The following is a 20,101-nucleotide window of genomic DNA, read 5'->3' as shown; positions in this document are numbered from 1 at the left end:
CGATCGTGTAAACTGTAGACAATAGCATAGCCTAAATAATTAAAACTAGACTTACAATGTAAACTGAATGATAAAAAAAATAGTACACTATCAAAACAATATGCCAATGTCGGTCAGTTAGGCTATTTTTACATGCAATGACTCTAAACGGAGGTTTAACAGAAAGCTCTTCAAGGAACTTCTTCAAGGATAACATTTCAGATGAAGGAAAAAAAATAAATTAGGTGTAGCCTAGCCTATAGTTTTCCTGTTCGTTTTGAATGCGAAATTATATATAAAATACCAACACACTCTGCCAATGTCGTTCAATTATTTTTACACGCAATTTGAGTCCTTTATCAAAACATTGGATGCTTTACTGTAACAATCTTTCCATTTATATAGCATCATTGTTTCCATCCATCTAACTTGTCTCAATCATTTCTGTCACGCTCGATTAAATGAGTCCTCTCTCAATCTTCATAGTAATTAAATTCTAAAGTGTCGGACAAATTTTATGCATAAGTTTTTGCTGTAGCACATAAAACTTTCAGGAAGCAATTTAACTAAGCTCATATAGTTGAAGGAACAATAGGCTTCCAAAAATAGCCTATAAGGCCTAATTCATTTAGGATATTATTTATTCGGCCAGGATGTGTAAGTATGACACGAATGAACAAATGTTAGTGTGTGGAAAAGTTAACAACATCCATTGAAATTCTGCGACTGTGACTCTTTATTATTTAAAAAGTGCCGTAAATGAGACGTGACGCAAAAATATTTTTGTCAGACAATTTAAGCTAAATCTAACTTGAAAGACGAGCAAGCCATTACTTTTTCATTAAGAAGAAAAACAACGAGTTAAGCTCACTTTGTTGACACACACTCGCTCCTGCCGACTGCGTGGCCCGGGGGGTGCCGTGGTGGGTGGGAGTGTGTGTGTGTGTGTGTGTGTGTGTGTGTGTGTGGAGATAAGGGGTCCGATATACGGGTTCAGAGGGAGGGGTGAGAAGTCTGGAGTTTAAAAAGACAGGGCGCTTCTCTCCCTCACACAGACGCGCTTCAGCTTCCAGTGAGGGAAACTTACCCCAGACTCTCGTTTCAGACATAAGAATTCAAACATTCCCACTGAACTCTCAGAGATTCGGATAAAACTGCACACAAAAAAAAAGATAAAGAAAAAGAAAAATCCTGAAGGACTCAAAGCTGCACCAAATGGAGCCAACGCCGGAATACGTCGACACGTATGACTATTATGACTATAACGAGACTGGATGCGACTTCTCGGAGTGGGAGCCGTCATATTCTCTCATCCCCGTGCTGTACATGCTCATTTTTATCCTCGGTCTCTCTGGGAATGGCGTGGTTATCTTCACTGTCTGGCGCGCGAAATCCAAACGCCGCGCAGCAGATGTTTACATCGGCAACCTGGCGCTCGCGGACCTGACGTTCGTCATCACGTTGCCGCTGTGGGCCGTGTACACCGCGATGGGTTACCACTGGCCGTTTGGCGTGGCTCTCTGCAAGATCAGCAGTTACGTGGTGCTGGTCAACATGTATGCAAGTGTCTTCTGTCTGACCTGTCTGAGTTTTGACCGCTACCTTGCAATCGTCCATTCTCTGTCCAGCGGCCGGCTCCGATCCCGTGGCACCATGCTGGCTTCACTGGGTGCCATCTGGTTCCTCTCGTGCCTGCTGGCCGTTCCAACTCTCCTGTTCCGCACTACAGTGGATGATGCCGGGAACAACCGCACCACCTGTGCAATGGACTTCAGCCTGGTCGCTCACAATCAGGATCACGAATCCCTTTGGATTGCGGGTCTGAGCCTTTCTTCCTCCGCTCTTGGATTTCTTCTGCCTTTCTTGGCCATGACCGTCTGCTACTGCTTCATCGGCTGCACGGTCACCCGCCATTTCAGCCACCTGCGCAAGGAAGACCAGAAGAAGCGGCGTCTCCTCAAGATCATCACCACCCTGGTGGTGGTCTTCGCATTCTGCTGGACGCCTTTCCATGTGCTGAAAAGCATGGATGCCCTGTCCTACCTGGACCTGGCACCCACCTCGTGTGGCTTCCTCCACTTCTTGCTTCTGGCTCATCCGTACGCCACGTGCCTGGCATACGTCAACAGCTGCCTCAACCCGTTCCTCTACGCGTTCTTTGACCTGCGGTTCCGCTCGCAGTGCCTGTGTCTGCTGAACCTGAAGAAGGCCATGCATGGGCACATGAGCTCCATGTCCTCGACCCTCAGCGCCCAGACTCAAAAGTCGGAGGTGCAGTCGCTGGCCACCAAAGTGTGAGGGATTTCAATGAGAAGAACAGAAAACATGAAGTTGAAGAGAAAACACTGGGTTGAAGGGGTTAAAAAAAAGTGGAGATCTACTGACGGCTGGTCCGTTCTGACTGGTGGTGAACTGATGGACTTTGGAGAACATATTGCTTTATGTTTGTAAATAACACTCATAGTTTGGTGTACTCTACTGTATTCATGGATGAAGTGCTGGAATGATGTGACTTTGTCTGAATGCATGGGTGAATTTATGTTCGCTGACACCTTTTCGTCAGCTTTGACACTCAAAAACACAGAAATATCCAGGCAAACAGGAGGTCAGATTTGTCAAAAACATTCAAACAATGCTGACCACAGTGATTCTGCTCTGAGGATGAACTAGTGTTGTTGTAAGAGTGTGTGATTGTGTTGAAGCCTGTATACACTGGTGTAGAGATGCAAATTGTACAGTATTTTCATACTATTTTCCTTTCTGCTAATTTGCTATGTTCAAAAAATGTGTTCAGTATCTGTAGCACTTGTTAAGAGGAGATATAAAAATTATAATTTTTGTTACTCTCTGATGTGAATGTGTGTGTGTGTTTATTTTTGATGAGCGTATCTGTGTGTGAGTGTGTTCCAGTGCAAAGGTGATGCTGCTTGATTAGATAGTTTAAAGCGCAGACAGAGATTCAGGGTTTGGGGCTGGGGGGGGGGGGGGGGGGGTTGGGGGAGGGGAGGGGAGGGGAGGGGGGGTGGAGACAGACAGACAGATGGCTGGTGACAAATGTCTCTGGGAAAAAAAGGAAGACAAGTGGAGGAAGGGAACAAATTTGTGGGGTGTAAAATGATATATATTCATGAAATAATGTTATATTTTTGAAACTTCTGTAACTAACTACTGCAAATGTATTAAATATGTTCCTTGAATACAATACCGTCTTAGCGTCATTAAACATGATTATGGGTATGTATTGGTGTACACAATACAATTCAAAGGGAGTTCACATTGATAGTCCATACATCCTTTTTCCAAACGGCTTCCGCTTAATTGTATTGAATGTGCATTTTAAATCTTGTATATTTTTAAAAATCTGTACTTAATACAATAAAAGGCCACTTAAGTGTACTTAAAGAGAGTACACTTTCATGACTGTGTTTCTTAACACACTTAAGTGCACTTTGTAATAAAGTCAAATGAAACATTTTACTTTAAAGTACATTTTAAATCAGTGTTTTAATATTTTGTTGTGCTTTAAAGAAACAAAAACTGCAACAATGTAATAACTGTTACATTATTATTGTAATAAAATGTTCATAATGTAATGATTTTCTCAAAACATAATAAAATCTTGAGCTCATAATGTAATAACAATTTTTACATTATGACAATATAATATATTGTCATATTGTCATAATTGTAATAGCTTTTAAAGCATACAAAATATTAGTATTCCCTTAAAGTACATTTTTAAAAATCTAAATCCAGTCTTAAACTACCTGTGAAATACAACAGATTTAAATATTCATGCAATTATAATAGTAATCATTATTATTACTATTATTATTAATTTAGTTTTGTCAAACATAAAGCATTGGTATTCCTTTACAGTACATATACATCTTAACCTGCCTGCAAAATCCACAGATAACTACTCTTAATTTCTACTATGTGTGTCAAAGAAGCATTCCTAAGATCAACTAATTGCGTTTAATATAAAGTAAAATACATTTTTATTTAATTGTAAACAGCATGCAGTTAAGTGTCCGGAGACATTACATTCAGATCGCACTTCAGTATTATTTCTGAACTAGTACGCTTTTTAGTATGCTAAAATGTACTTCTTTTTCGCAAGGGCCTGTCAAATCTAAAGTTATCCTTGTGTGTTTGCATGCTTCAAAACAACAAACAAAGATGCATAAAAATCTTCCAGGTTCTGCAGATAGACTGAAACTTTTCTTATGTCTGGTGAAGATACAGAGAGTTTCAAATATTGAAAAACCTCTCAAATATCTGATTTCCCAGTAAAGACCAGTCTTACAGGCCTGGAACACACAAACACACACACACAACGTGTGGTATAATGATGGTGACTAATTAACAGTGACATTGTGAGGCCACTATGATTTCTAAAGAATGAAACAGTATGGATACATATCTGTTTGAAGCTAGCTATTATGGGGTAAGTGAAAAAATATTTCTGAAAAGATGACCGTTAAAGAAGGGGGAAAGGGACGCTACACACAAAGACACACACACACACATACAGGGACATTAACCAATAACAACAGAACCAACATGACCAATTGGATCCAGGCACTTTCAAATCAAAGAGAGTGGAGAAACAAGTGAATGGACAGAGTAACAGAAAATAAAGAACTTGAGCACTCGCCGAAGCTCCTCGTAACATACAGAGTTCCAATGATAAATATGGCCAGATTGTTTTTGGCAGACTGTCTGATATACACACTGTCTGGAAGAGAGATATGATGAGATAATCTCATTAGCTGGATAAACCAGACCAATGATGTCATCTCAAAAAAACATAACAAACCTTAAGAGCCCAGTGCATTTTGTCCACAACGCACTAAATGTTAAGCAGCTATTTCACATATATTCTTTTCTGTGACAGTTTACTGTAATCGCAATAGCATAAAGTAAATGCATATAGTGCACTCAAGTGCATTTGTGACCCTGGACCACAAAACCAGTCTTATGTGTAATTTCTTTGAAATTGAGATTTATACATCATCTGAAAGCTGAACAAATAAGCTCTCCATTGATGTATGGTTTGTTAGGATAGGACAATATTTGGCCGAGATACAACTATTTGAAAATCTTAAATCTGAGGGTGCAGAAAAAACGAAATATTGAGAAAATCGCCTTTAAAGTTGTCCATTTCTATTGGCGATAGTGCTACATCCACTCACAAAAATAAATGTTTTATATATTTAAGGTGGGAAATTTACTAAATATCTTCTTGGAACATGATATTTACTTAATATCCTAATGATTTTTGGCATAAAAGAAAAATCTATAATTTTGACCCATACAATGTTTTGTTGGCTATTGCCACAAATATACCCGTGCAACATAAGACTGGTTTTGTGATCCAGGGTCACATTTGCAATCATTAGACAGATGCTTTATTCAATAGGGATTTAGAAATGAAGACATCACAAGCAGTTTATCATAAGAACAAATAATATTTGCAGTGCACAATGCCATGTCTAAAGATTTGCACAAGCAGAAGTGAAATGCATAAAAAACTAGAGTAAAAGAGCATTGAGTGATAGGTAAACTTCTATGTGCATGTATATATGCATATACAACCCCAAATCAGAAAAAGTTGGGACACTGTACAAATTGTGAACAAAAACAGAATGCAATGATGTGGAAGTTTCAAATTTCAATATTTTATTCAAAATACAACATAGATGACATATCAAATGTTTAAACTGAGAAAATGTATCATTTTATGGGAAAAATAAGTTGATTTTAAATTTCATGGCATCTACATATCTCAAAAAAGTTGGGACAAGGCCATGTTTACCACTGTGTGGCATCCCCTCTTCTTTTTATAACAGTCTGCAAACGTCTGGGGACTGAGGAGACAAGTTGCTCAAGTTTAGGAATAGGAATGTTGTCCCATTCTTGTCTAATACGGGCTTCTAGTTGCTCAACTGTCTTAGGTCTTCTTTGTTGCATCTTCCTCTTTATGATGCACCAAATGTTTTCTATGGGTGAAAGATCTGGAGTGCAGGCTGGCCATTTCAGTACCCGGATCCTTCTACGCAGCCATGATATTGTAATTGATGCAGTATATGGTCTGGCATTGTCATGTTGGAAAATGCAAGGTCTTCCCTGAAAGAGACGACGTCTGGATGGGAGCATATGTTGTTCTAGAACTTGGATATACCTTTCAGCATTGATGGTGCCTTTCCAGATGTGTAAGCTGCCCATGCCACATGCACTCATGCAACCCCATACCATCAGAGATGCAGGCTTCTGAACTGAGTGCTGATAACAACTTGGGTTGTCCTTGTCCTCTTTAGTCTGGATGACATGGCGTCCCAGTTTTCCAAAAAGAACTTCAAATTTTGATTCGTCTGACCACAGAAGCAGTCCATTTTTAATGAGCCTTGGCCCAGAGAAAATGCCTGCGCTTCTGGATCCTGTTTAGATATGGCTTCTTTTTTGACCTATAGAGTTTTAGCTGGCAACGGCGAACGGCACGGTGGATTGTGTTCACCGACAATGTTTTCTGGAAGTATTCCTGAGCCCATGTTGTGATTTCCATTACAGTAGCATTCCTGTATGTGATGCCGTGCCGTTTAAGGGCCCGAAGATCACGGGCATCCAGTATGGTTTCCCGGCCTTGACCCTTACGCACAGAGATTGTTCCAGATTCTCTGAATCTTTGGATGATATTATGCACTGTAGATGATGATAACTTCAAACTCTTTGCAATTTTTCTCTGAGAAACTCCTTTCTGATATTGCTCCACTATTTTTTTGCCGCAGCATTGGGGGAATTGGTGATCCTCTGCCCATCTTGACTTCTGAGAGACACTGGCACTCTGAGAGGCTCTTTGTATACCCAATCATGTTGCCAATTGACCTAATAAGTTGCAAATTGGTCCTCCAGCTGTTCCTTATATGTACATTTAACTTTTCCGGCCTCTTATTGCTACCTGTCCCAACTTTTTTGGAATGTGTAGCTCTCATGAAATCCAAAATGAGCCAATATTTGGCATGACATTTCAAAATGTCTCACTTTCAACATTTGATATGTTATCTATATTCTATTGTGAATAAAATATAAGTTTATGAGATTTGTAAATTATTCCATTCCTTTTTTACTCACAATTTGTACAGTGTCCCAACTTTTTCTGATTTGGGGTTGTATATAGGCCTATATAATATGTAATATATAATATGCATATATACATAAAACAAAAAAATTATATATATATATATATATATATATATATATATATATATACAGTATATACATACACATACATACAAAAAAATATAAAGTTAAATGATTATGTTTGAGGTCCTCGGTTTCAATCAGACCTAATGGGAATCTCATGTTTCAGGGCTTTTGTGCCAAACATAACAAACCAAGCTTTCAAAAAGAAGTTTCAAATGAAAAATAACGTGCTTATTTCATCCTGCCAATCACAACACACTTTTCTTCACTCCTTCGACAAGTCTTCAGGCATCCCTTCAGCAACCCAGCTGCACCTGTATTTCGTTAATTAGGTCCAGGGGGAAATAATGCTTGTGCCCATCCATTAGAGACGCAAGAAAGAGAAAAAAAACACATTTATTTCCCTTTAAAATATGCTATATGAACATGTGGGCCTGAGAAAAGGCTTTGCTAAATCATGTCATCATGCTGAGCATTTTAATGATTTTACTGAGACTGTGTGTTTGGTCAGGTATGCAAATCCAGAAATACAACCACACTCAAATAGCCTCCGTGTGAAACAGCAGCAGGTGCTGAGCCAGAACAGTGTTGGAGTGTGTATTCAGGACTGTTATAAACCATTAACCTTGTCACAGAGTTAGATTATGATATACATGCATGTATGTGTCCCAGCTGCTAAGCTTCATAATAAAGAGCAGAAGTGCATACCCTCTGTCATCACTACTCAAACTCACTCACATCCCCCAGTCCTCGACAGGTGTGTTTCCTCACTTGATTTTGCAGTCACTTGGGCATCCTGTGTCATGCCTTCAAACTTACACTAAACAACTGTCCAAATGCACCACGATGGACAGCTCTCAGGAGGCTTGGGTGCACTTTATCTGACCGTACTCTCATTCCTGACAAAATGATGTTGATTGGGTGATGTACTGCAATCCAAGGTCATTGTAATCAGTTGTGTCATTATGTTTTATATTCAAATGTTGAAAAGTGTTGCAACAAGTTATGAAAACTATTTTTTTGCCTAATTGAAAAAAACAACAACGTTATTTCTCGCAATCATGACTTTATTTCTTATGACTTCATATTTCCCAATTGTGACTTTATATCTCACATTGAGAATTAAGGCTGGAATACACTACTTGACTTTCACCCAGATTTTTGCATTGGTCAGGCATTGGTTCTGGCTTTTGTTCACACAGGGAGCGTTCCGGGACTAATCCCGTCAATGTTACTAGGTCCCCATCCCGGCATTGATCCCGGCATCAATTCTGGGACTTGATTGCGTTCACACAGAAGGCACTCTAGCAATCTTACGGCAATTTCCCGGGATCAACGCTTTGTGTGAAAGGGGCTTGAAAATCATGTAGTGTGTGATGTAGTGCTCTGATTTTTTAACTTCAGACAATGATTCCATCAAGTCAAAGCACATCAAGTTTGAGCCAATTTTTGAACACATATTTTTTTCATTTGTCATGTGTCTCCTAGCCCCACGGACCGTTGGCTGAACATCTGCAATTCACAGACAGCAACATGGTGTCGGCCCAGATCCGGCACACATTTGGTACACGTGGATTCCACACGGTCCAGATGTGGGCAGGATCTGGGCAGACACTATGTTGCTGTCTGTGATGGCACACAAAATTGGAAACACTTGACACACAAAACACACAAAATTGGATTTTCGAAGTCGTCATCTGATTGGATAAATTCTACAGGATGTCAGGGAGACGTGTGTGGTCTGCAAACCTTTCAACATACAAATGTATTTTTTTTTTTTTTCAAAGCAGCTTTACAGCACCGATATCAGGAAAATTAGGCTATGCATTTTGGCTGTTGTTCAACTAAAGTCAGTTTAGTGTCGATTCAGTTCCGTTGTAAAAATCATCAGTTATTAAATTTGTTAATTTCATTTATAAAGCAGTTCTGCAAAAAAATATCATCGTCCACCTCAGCTTAGTTCTCATACAACAGGGTCAGTACAGTCAGATCAATAATATTGTTGAATATTAAGTGTCCCCAACTAAGTAAGTTAGAGGCTCAGTCTGGGCTCCAGTTCTCCTCTGGCCAACAAACGAACTAGAGGTATCTTGCATTTCGTGGAAGGAAAGTATCATTGCATACAGAAAGGCCTTAAAAACATACATGCATATTTATGTGTGTGTGTTGATAAATCTGCTGTCGTTGTCTCGCAACATGGTTATATTGCACAATTGTGACTTTTTATCTCACAATTGTGACTTTATTTCCCATTACATTTAAATTCTCATTAAACACTAATTCTCTCTGATTTTGCTGTTTTTATTGTCAGGCCTAATACTGCTGTCAGTTCTCTTCTCTCTTAAGGACAGGCAGACATCAGCTGCTTTAATCAAGCACCAGCACACATTCACAACGACAGACACAGTGAGTGTCAAGTCAGTAACGCAATGTGTCTGGGCCAGCTTGACAATGGAGCCTCTCATCTATCAAAACACAGAGGCCATCTTTGAGCAGAGGTTTCCTGAAAGACATACTCACACAGAAGAACATACTCATGTGCGAAAAACAATGACGGGAGAGTTGTGGGGTCTCCTGTTACTGCGATGGAGCGCAGAGCTCTCTGAGAATGTGTAACACATTAGCTCCTGGATTTGCCTTGAGTGTGAATGTTATGCAACTGTCCATATGACAGATGAGAGTAATGTCTACACTGGGAATTCCTACATTTTCTATTGTGGTTTCTCCAGATAAATCACATATGACGTTTGGCATCAGATCAAGTGTCTAAACTAAGCCAGATGGGTCTTATCGCAATCTTTTTTTTTATATATATCACAGGTTCGTCATTTGTGTAGTCAAAAGAAATCATATTTTTTGCCTCCCTGTCATGACATTTTCTCATTTATGGGTAGAGTTGAATCTTCGTTCTTTCCATTCTGAAACCCACTAGTCCGCTGTTGGATTTGTTCCTTTAATCATGATCTCTATAACTCCTGTGAAACTTTTTATCCATCTTTCTCTAATCTCCTCTTTTTCCCTCTTTGTTCAACCCTGTGGTTTGGGCTCTTTTGATGTTTAATGTGATTTCTCCTCCTCTGTTTAAGCTGTAATGAGCTCTGGGAGAAAAAGAAAGTATTAGCCTAAGGATAAACACAATTTTACCACAAAGAGGTTATATGTCCAGGATTAGTTGTTTTATAGCACCTGTCTATTACTATGAAAGTCACTGCCAATGAGTTTGGCTTTATATTTCCGATCCTTAAAGTCAAGATGAAAATTTTAATGCAACCCTCTAGAGTTATTGTAAATACTTCATTGAAGCACATCATTATTATTATTATTAGAACAGGTTATTTTAAATAAGTTTGACAAGAGACCAGATAAGAAAATATGTGAAATTTACAACAAAATAATACAAAGTGATTCAAATTCTGAATCATTCTGCTGGCACATGTTCAGCATGTCTAGTCAGCCTGAGGGGTTTTTGTATTGTTTGTATTAAGTTGTTATACTTAACATAAATAATCTACCTTGAAAAAAAGATGTAAGCCTAAAATGTGAGCATTTTCCAGCTATTAAATGGTGTTTATGCCTAAGGGTACGTTTACACGACAACGATGTAATAATGCGTTTTTCGCATACAGACGACATTGTCAAAACGTTCCCCGTCCACACGGAAAACGACTAAAAAACACTGTATTATGCATGTCAGGCCAGTAGATGGCAATGTCACTTTGTAAAGAAACACTTAGCGGCTATAGACTGAACACGTAATACGCATAGTCGCATACACATGACGTCACCGTTTTCACAAATTTGCATTTTTGTAGTTTACACGGAGACGATAATGGTATCGTTTTCCAAAACGTGGACTTTGAAACCTGTTTTCAAAAGGTTGCGTTTTCAGGCACTCAAAACGCCATTGTCGTGTAAATGAAGTTTTACATTTTTAGTGTCTTGTAAACACCCCCTAAATGTCCTGGAAAATTTTATTCAGGGGAATCTACAGTGTTTGACTTGAGCATTGAAAAACGTCTTGCGTGTGAGCTTGCAGTTATTGTGTGACACGGGATGTTTATCAAAACTTTTTTTTTAAACAGACGACATAAGATGTTACATTCAAGCCAGAAACACACACGCACTCTCTCTTTACACAGGTGTCTGTGATCTTTCATTCATGAATAGCTACATATTTGGCTCCAGCTGCAGATGCTGTTTACTATCTAAGCTTGTATGGCAAGTCTAAGGGGTCAGACCTGCTTTAGGACATTTCTCTGGGTGAGACTGCTTTTCCTTTCTGCAATATCGTATTTTGAGTGCCCACTGCAGTTATTCAGACAAATCTTGCAGTTGAAGAAATCCATAATAATGGAGGAGACAAGCAATACACACAGATGATGTTGATGATCATGTTACACAATCTCAAAACCAAAGTAAAAGCATGTTGTTGAATGTGTTTATTCTTTACAACTCCCAGTGACCACACCCAGAGAGGACCAAACCTGTCCATGTGTGAATTCAGATCAGACAAAGACTGAAGTGGCCTCTCCATTCAAGTGGTGACAAAAGCCAACTAAACTTGTTTGCACTGACTTCCATTCAAGTTCAGTATAGTTTTCCAGGCAACATTTGAGGTGTTCATTGTATGTGCCTGTACGTTTGGCTAATAAAAGATAATATATAGCACAGCAAGCAGAACAATAACCATATTGTACACCAAAAACACCATCCCTCATCCAGTTTCTTTTGTGTTGCATGGAAACAAAAAAAAATCATATTGGTTTGGAGTGACATAAAATGAGGCACAATTTTTGTAATATTAAAATATTGCTCCAAGCTGTATAATTGTTTTTTATTAATATATTATGTGTATTTTTTGTAGCTTAAGTTAAATTTCTTTCAATAAAAAATTTAATTTTTCATTATTCAACAAAACAGCTATACATTTCAATAAAACCTATCCAAAAAGTGCTATAAAGATGAATGAAAATGCTGTTCATGTTTTTCACAGCAGTTTTGTGTTTAAAAGTTTTATTAGTTTTTAAAATAACTTCACTGCTAATATTGTTAGCTCCTTTTTTTATTAAACTGCATATGCACATAACATACAATAACCATATTCTACACCACAATCGCCAAAAATAATTTACATTTTTTGTTGAACAAAATAATAGAAAAATGTAGCCTAGGTTAAATTTATTTCAATAAAAAGTGTGATTTTTCATTATTCAACAATTAGATAAAACTATATATATATATATATATATATATATATATATATATATATATATATATATATATATATATAGTTTTATCTAATATTATAATAAATATATAATATTTAATTTTAATATTTACTGTCGGTTTTTAAATAACTTTTGTTAGCACTTTTATATTAAACTGCATGTGTATTTCTTCATGTAAAATACATTTTTTTTATTTATTTTTTATCAGCTTCCATGAATGACGTTTGCGGGTTCTGTGTGTGAATACGTGTCTCTGTGTGTGTGATAAAACCAAGAGGGTCTTCCTCTCGCATTGTGCTTCTTAATGGACAAAACATGTGGTTTCCCCAGGATGCTACAACTGGGTCAGGATTTCACCATTTGAGGTTAAAGTGTGGGAAATGCACACCCAGCACTACTGCAACATCATAATACCACTATACCACAACAAGGTTTTGCACAGTATTAATAATTGGACAATAATACATCATGAAAGTTTAAACACAAGATGCATGAACCACAGTCTGTCTGTCTGTCTTTCACTCGAGGGAGATGTGTCTGCATCCGATGGAGATTTTGGCGGGAGGATGTGGTGTGTTTATATGAGTGTGTCTGTATGAGTGCCCAGCTGGACTGGCAGGGAGAGCAGAATCGTTTAGCTTTCTAACGGGCAGCCAGGGATGGACGGTCTGCACAATGCCATCCTCTCACGAGCACCTAAACGGACTCTTTGTAGCTCCAGGAGGAAGGATGAGTCGTCTCTGCATCCAGATCCGGCCTTACACACTTCAACACACATACAGGTGTTCAAACAGACTAAATTTGTGCTGTTGCATTCCTCTTCTTTCCTAGTCTCCTTTTTGTTCACTAACAAAATTGGGTCAACACCTTTATTAAGCTCTCTTAAAAATAAAGGTGCCAAAGGGAGGTTTTACACTGATGCTACATTTTGGGTTCCCCAAAGAACCTTTCAACCCAATTTGAACTATTTCTTTTCTTAGTGTGCGAACATTTGAATCATCCTTAAAAACATTTTTGCACTATAAAAAATAGTTTGTGCAATGCAAGATTCCACTGATGTTAAAGGTTCTTCATGATCATCAATGCCCATAAAGAACCTTTATCTTTAAGAGTAGACAAACAGTAAGGCTGTGGGGGATGTATATTATTGTACTGCAATTTATTTTCTCACAAAACTCTACTGATATTCTCATACCAATAATGAATATTTAAATTTTTTCGCATTTCATTTTAACCCATAAATACGTGAATGTTTCACCAATCATTATGACATATCTTTAGAGACCCGGATCTATATCTGATGGATCGCAATAATATAAAACTCTCCTGATATCTGAGTAGCAATTACAGAAGAATAAAATAAAGCATATTTTGTTGAAGCTTGGAAGGGTTCAGTTTGAGCAGAAGTTTTATACCATCATCACTGTCTTCCTCAGAGCTCATTTCAGCACATTCAACATCTGGCTAATATTCACAATCTCAAAAATTTTCTCAAAACTATCAATTTTCAAGATCTTCAAAATCAATATTTTGATCGCTGACAGCTTCTTCACCAGATCGACCATCAAGTCACAGTGACACTAAAATTTGACTGCGTTCAGTACTTGCTCTGCAGTAAATCACTGAGCCATTTCAAGTTTTGCTGATGATTCTTCCTATTCTTTTGTTTTCTGCCTGCGGTAACTATGAGTGAAACGTCACTTCATCATTGTGTTTCAGACATTGCCACCTTGTGGAATAAAGGTGAACTGCACTTATTCAGTCATCAAAGATTCAATTATTGTTGTGCAGAAAAAATATATACTTACACTGTTACACACCTCTGGTCATTAGTGACCCAATAAAATGTTTTTAAAAATAAATGGGAAAACACTGATAATTTTGTATTGTTATATTGTTTACAATGAATTCATTGAGAAATACTAAGAAGATTGATGTCTAACTTAAAAAAAAATGTATGAGGAGGAGGGTAATGAATGACGTCCCAGGTCACTAAAGAGCCAAGGTATACATATTGGAAAAAGGCATTGGCCACCATTCAGTTATTTCAGTTATTTGAATAGTTTATTTGACCAAAATCTCAAAACAAGCTAAGAATATAATTCTAATAAGTAGATGAAAAAGAAACCAATCCCAATATATATTACACACTAAACATAAAGATATCAATATATTATCATACCAGATAAAATAATAAGAGATTCACACCCTAATACAAAGTTTAGAACACTTTTTAAGAATTTTGTTTGTGTGTACATTCTGGGCATATTTTGGGGACAAATTTGAAATAAATCTGTCAAAACCTTTTTTTGGGGACACCCTTATTTGTAAAAAAAACAAAAAAACAAAAACAGGATAACAATAATGTTTTGTTTTGTTTTTGTTTTGAATTGCAAAAACCCTCTGTCAGGGTTGTATAGATAAACAATGTAAGTCTATGGCAGGGGTTTTCAATCTTTTAGACATCACAGACACATACTGTATGGCCATCCAGCTGCGAGGGACCCCCATCCTAAAATTTAAAAGGCAGCATTATTATCACTAAAGACCCAATTTCTACAAATGAAACCATTTTGTAAAGTGTTGCCGCATTATGTTTTTATACTCACTATAGTAGGCTACTGTACTGTTTATTTATTTAAATCCATTTATTTATTTTAATAGTTTTTTAATGCATTTTATTCAAATGATTTATTTATTTCCAATACTTTGAAAATGAATATAATGAATATAATAAATATACATAAAATATATTTTGGAAAATATTTAGTTTATATGTTGCATTACTATGTTTTTTATACTGTACTGTACTATTAGATGTATTATTTATTTACTTATTTAAATCCATTTATTTATTTGAATAATTTTTATGTATTTTGTTTAAATTATTTATTTACAGTGCTGGGTAGTAAGTGATTACATGTAATCAGGATAACATAATCAGATTTCACGAATTTACTTTAATCATATTATATTACGTTTTACTCGTAATCAGACTACAGTTTTTTTATTGATTACATGATTACGTCATTCTCACAATGGCAGTAAATTATTCATAACTTATTGATTCTCCCTAATTCTTCTTTTTGATGTTTTGTGAAATTGCACACACAGACCAGCCACTATAGTCAGGTGACTGTAATTACATGAAAACTGAGACCCAGACAGCATTTGATCACTGGATGTACAGAAATCATTTCACTTTTAAGGAGTGTTTTCTCAACATTGCATATTGAATGAACTCCTGACGAACACATTCATTATTATTTGAATTATTACTCAGGGAATCATTTAATTGTTATGTCTTTGGAAGGCTTTTGTCTTTCAAACACATTTTTATTATAATTTTTATTATTTTAAAATTATTGGTTTTAATCTACATTTTATATGATTTGTTCAATTATTAGATTTTCATTAAATTCACAAACACCCTGCAGTTCCTTCACGAACCCCAGGCTGGGAAAACCTGACATAATGCTCTTCACGTTGTTGATAAAGAATGGAACATATGTTCTTTCTCTTTGTATTTTTATATCAATATGGCACAAGATTATCCTATTCAAATCAATGAGATAAACAAGTTAGGTCAAAAGTAATCTAAAAGTAATCTAAAAGTAGTCAGAATATATTACCATAAATGTGTAAAGTAATGGATTATGTTACTACTACATGTAATCTACCAAATGTAATATATTTAGTACAACAGTTCATCTTTTTATTTTTTATTTGTGTATTTTTGCAATGTTCTTTTTCTTTAAAACTTTCCTCAAATTTTAGCACTCCCTTGTGGCCCCCTGAGGGGTCCCTGGACCACAGTGTGTGTGTGTGTGTGTGTGTGTGTGTGTGTGTGTGTGTGTGTGTGTGTGTGTGTGTGTGTGTGTGTGTGTGTGTGTGTGTGTGTGTGTGTGTGTGTTTGCGTGGTCTGGTTAAATTCAGTCAAAACTGCCAACACGCAAAACTGTGTCCAAACTGACTAGAGCTCTTTAGCAGTCTTAAACCCCTTAACGTCTCACCTCTCTTTCTTCATGTCACCTAGCAGACATCTCTTTCCCTTCACACACGCACAAATAGACACACACACGTCTGCCTCATCTGGCCATTGCAGCCTGTAACAACAAACCGCCATTCCCCACTTCCTCCTGACAGGTGCTCCCAATGAAAAGACCTCCAGTGTGAGAGATACATGGCACCCCATCAAAGCTATAGAGTGACGGGAAGTGAGCAGAAACAGAGCGAGAGACAGATAAAGAAAGGGAGAGAGAGAGAGAGATGACCCTCTCTGAATGTCTCGAGAAGCAAAGCAGCATACCAACACGGTCATGCTTTAGTTAACAGAGACATCACTGATCAACCCGAGCATCATTTAAGGGTTTGTACGCAACTGAGCAACTACAATGAAGCAGTCATGAACTCAGGCTCACCTGCACTTCCAGTAGAAAGATCACAGCACATCAGCCAGGAGCCAGAGAGGAGGCTACATGAAAAAAAGTACATGTAGAAGAAGAAGAAGCAAACTCATGATTATATGATAGCAGAACAAGGCTGTTGGAGATAAAGCCAATTCATTATATCATCCATAAAACATATTAATTGATACAGAGGTTACAGCTAACTATTAAGCCTAAGTATTATGAGGGTTTCCAGCTTTTCTAATTAGCTACAGCTCAAATTATTAAATAAATTAGGCACCGAGGTCTTTTCCAGTTCTTGACCTGAGCCAGATCAACACTGCCATCTGCTGATCCTGGCAATGCACTACAAGTTGACTAGTATCTTAGCATTTAAACAGCAAAGTGTTGCTAAATCGGTGTCTAATTTAATTTAACTAATTGAACAGTGTTGACACGTGTGTGTGTGTGTGTGTGTGTGTGTGTGTGTGTGTGTGTGTGTGTGTGTGTTTGTGTGTGTGTGTGTGTGTGTGTGTTTCCGCAGGTTGAACGCGATTTTGGGCGGGTTTTGAATATCAATTGACTGGTTGTGATATACAAATCTGGCAACCCTGAGACTTTTATCTTGAACTAGCTAACCTACATTATTAGTTCATTAGTGGATGAACTCATCGACACGACAGCCCTCGGCACTGATCCTCAACAAACCCATCTACATAGCCTACCGACGTGACTCTGATCTTCAACCAGATGGAACTGGATAATAGTACACTACACATAATCATACACTGTTGGCCAGAGGAGGACTGGCCCTCGACTGAGCCTAGTTTCTCCCAAGGTTTTTTTTTTTGGATTCCTTGCCACTGTCGCCTTTTTCCACCTTTGTTGCCATTGACTTTTGGCTTGCTTAGTTGGGGAAATTAAATTTAATATTCAACAATATTCTTGATCTGCCTGCATTGACACGATTATGAGAACTGGACTGAGCTGGACGATGACATCCGGTTTCCTCCAGAGTGGCTATAAATGAACTAAATTAATAACTTTTTTAAAACAAAAATTAAACATCACTGAACTTACTTAAGCTGAACTGTGACGCTATTTTCTTCTGGAAACAATTTTTTTTGCATTATTTTCCTGTTATCTCTGTAAAGCTGCTTTGAAACAATCTGTATTGTAAAAAGCGCTATATATAAATACATGTGACTTGACTTGGAGACAGTGATGAAAGTAACACCTTTTGTTTGAACATCGGTAACTCAGTGGTTGTTTGTGCTAGGCTATATCTCTCAAAATTGGTTGCCACATTTGTCAGCTACAAATACAACTCACGTGGACATGTACAACACAATCACAAATTATGTGAGTTCATGTCAAACACAAAGAGTTCCTTTTTTACAACCTACCCCACTACTGTGGTGAGTTCCCAGACAGCAACATAGTGTCGGCCCAGATCCGGCCCGCGTTGAATCCACATGTACCAGATGTGGCCCGGATCTGGGCCGACACTATGTTGCTGTCTGGGTTGTAACACAGGCTATCTATCTATCTATCTATCTATCTATCTATCTATCTATCTATCTATCTATCTATCTATCTATCTATCTATATATATATATATATATATATATATATATATATATATATATATATATATATATTAATATTTTGAATTAAGTTTTATTTTTCATTTAAAAATGGTTAAGTTTTAGTAATTTTGCTGCTTTTGTAATTTGTATAGTTCTTTTTTATGTTTAAATAGTAGGGGTGTAACAATATATCGTGTCACAATATATCGCAATACAAAAATGCAACAATATGTATCGTGAATAGTGACAATATGTATTGTGTTTAGTTCACCCAAAATTAAAATTACTGTGTGAGATTTCTTTTTAAAGTTTATAGAGTTTAGTGCCAGTACTACTACAATAAACTACTATTTAAAAATGTTGAACATAAAGTATAATAATGCAATGTGGGAATATTTGTGGGTCCTGATAATGCCAAATACCTTGTTACCAGTAAAAAGTGCATATATAATTTTAAATATGTCTAGTCAGTGACAGGGTTCAAGCATATTCGTCTAAAATAATTCTGCATTTTCAGCTTCAGAATCATGAATATTGTCATCATGTCTTGTGCAGTGGTTGCAGCACCAAGTCTCCTTGTTAATCTTTTCATATGTCTTGGAGTATTGCAATAATATTGTATAGTTAGTTCAGTATCGTGATATGTATCGAATCGTGACATGATACCCTTGTTACAGTTTTCTTAGTTTTTAATTTATTTATTTGTTATTGTAGTAGGCCTACTTCAACTTAAACTAAACGAAAATGAGTAATGTTGGCAATGGCAACTAGCTGGAATAAAATAAGTTTAGGTTTGATAAATATTTTATTTCATTGTCAAGAAGCCTAATGAAAAAAATGTGTTGGTTTTAGTTTTAATTAACGATAATGTGCGTGGAGTGGGGATTTGTATATCTCGATTTCGTCCTGGCATGAAGAAGAGAAATGATCATTATAATTTAAAAACAACAACAAAAAACTACAGGTAGCATCTTTTCAGTGCTTTCTAAAAATGTTTTTTTTTTTAATATAATTCTGGATATCTTAGATCAATATTTGTTTTCATAGTTTCACTAACTGTAATTACAGGATTGTATCCGTGCAATGTAAATTGAATCCAGTTACTAATTAGGCTATGATAGACAGAAGTTTATAATAGATGTTCAGTTGCTCAGTCCTCCTCAAGAGGGCGTACAAGGCTCAGAAAGTCCAATCCTCAATTGTGCTGCATTCACAAGACATTTTCTGGACGTTTTGTTCTATTATATTTTGTTTTGTTCTGTACAAATTGCGCACTAGAAGACTATAAAGGATAGGGACCATCAAAAACACACGTGTAGCTTTTGTTTCATCCTGCCAAGTCGATGAGAAATCATAATAAATCCAATTTTAGCGGTGTTACATGATTCAAAAGGCTATACACATAGGCTACATGTTTGCCCAATTGCAAGATAAAGAGTAAACCTAAATAGAGACAATACAGAAGTTCTGAGATCTTTAGGAATAGTTACAGAAAAAAAAACAAAAGATCTCAGACAATCCTCTTAAAACTGCACACAATAAGAAACAATCAACACCTTGCACATTTTTATTTGGCAAATGCTCATTTCCTATTTGACAAATACCTGTCAAGGTCACAGAAAAGTGAAATGATGGCAGACTGTTGACTGTCAAGTGCCATGAAATAAAATAGTCATCTCCCAACTCTAGCATGTTATAAAATAAGGAAATA

General features: G+C 36.9%; 1 protein-coding gene across 1 annotated transcript; it reads left to right on the top strand.

Annotated features, from left to right (window-relative positions):
- Positions 1-993: 993 nt before the first annotated feature.
- Positions 994-2,943, top strand: aplnra (apelin receptor a). Its single transcript, XM_079897981.1, has one exon. The coding sequence runs from the start codon at positions 1,195-1,197 to the stop codon at positions 2,275-2,277; it is 1,083 nt and encodes a 360-aa protein (XP_079754107.1). The 5' UTR covers positions 994-1,194; the 3' UTR covers positions 2,278-2,943.
- The last annotated feature ends 17,158 nt before the right edge of the window (positions 2,944-20,101 follow it).

This window comes from Squalius cephalus, assembly GCF_949319135.1.
Source record: "Squalius cephalus genome assembly, chromosome: 16".
Classification (NCBI taxonomy): Eukaryota; Metazoa; Chordata; class Actinopteri; order Cypriniformes; family Leuciscidae; genus Squalius; species Squalius cephalus.
Note: the sequence above shows the minus strand (reverse complement) of the source record. Positions and strands in the feature narration are given on the sequence as shown.

Bases quoted from the DNA above. Each gene is read 5' to 3' on its own strand.
- aplnra (XM_079897981.1), top strand. From the start codon at position 1,195: ATGGAGCCAACGCCGGAATACGTCGACACGTATGACTATTATGACTAT.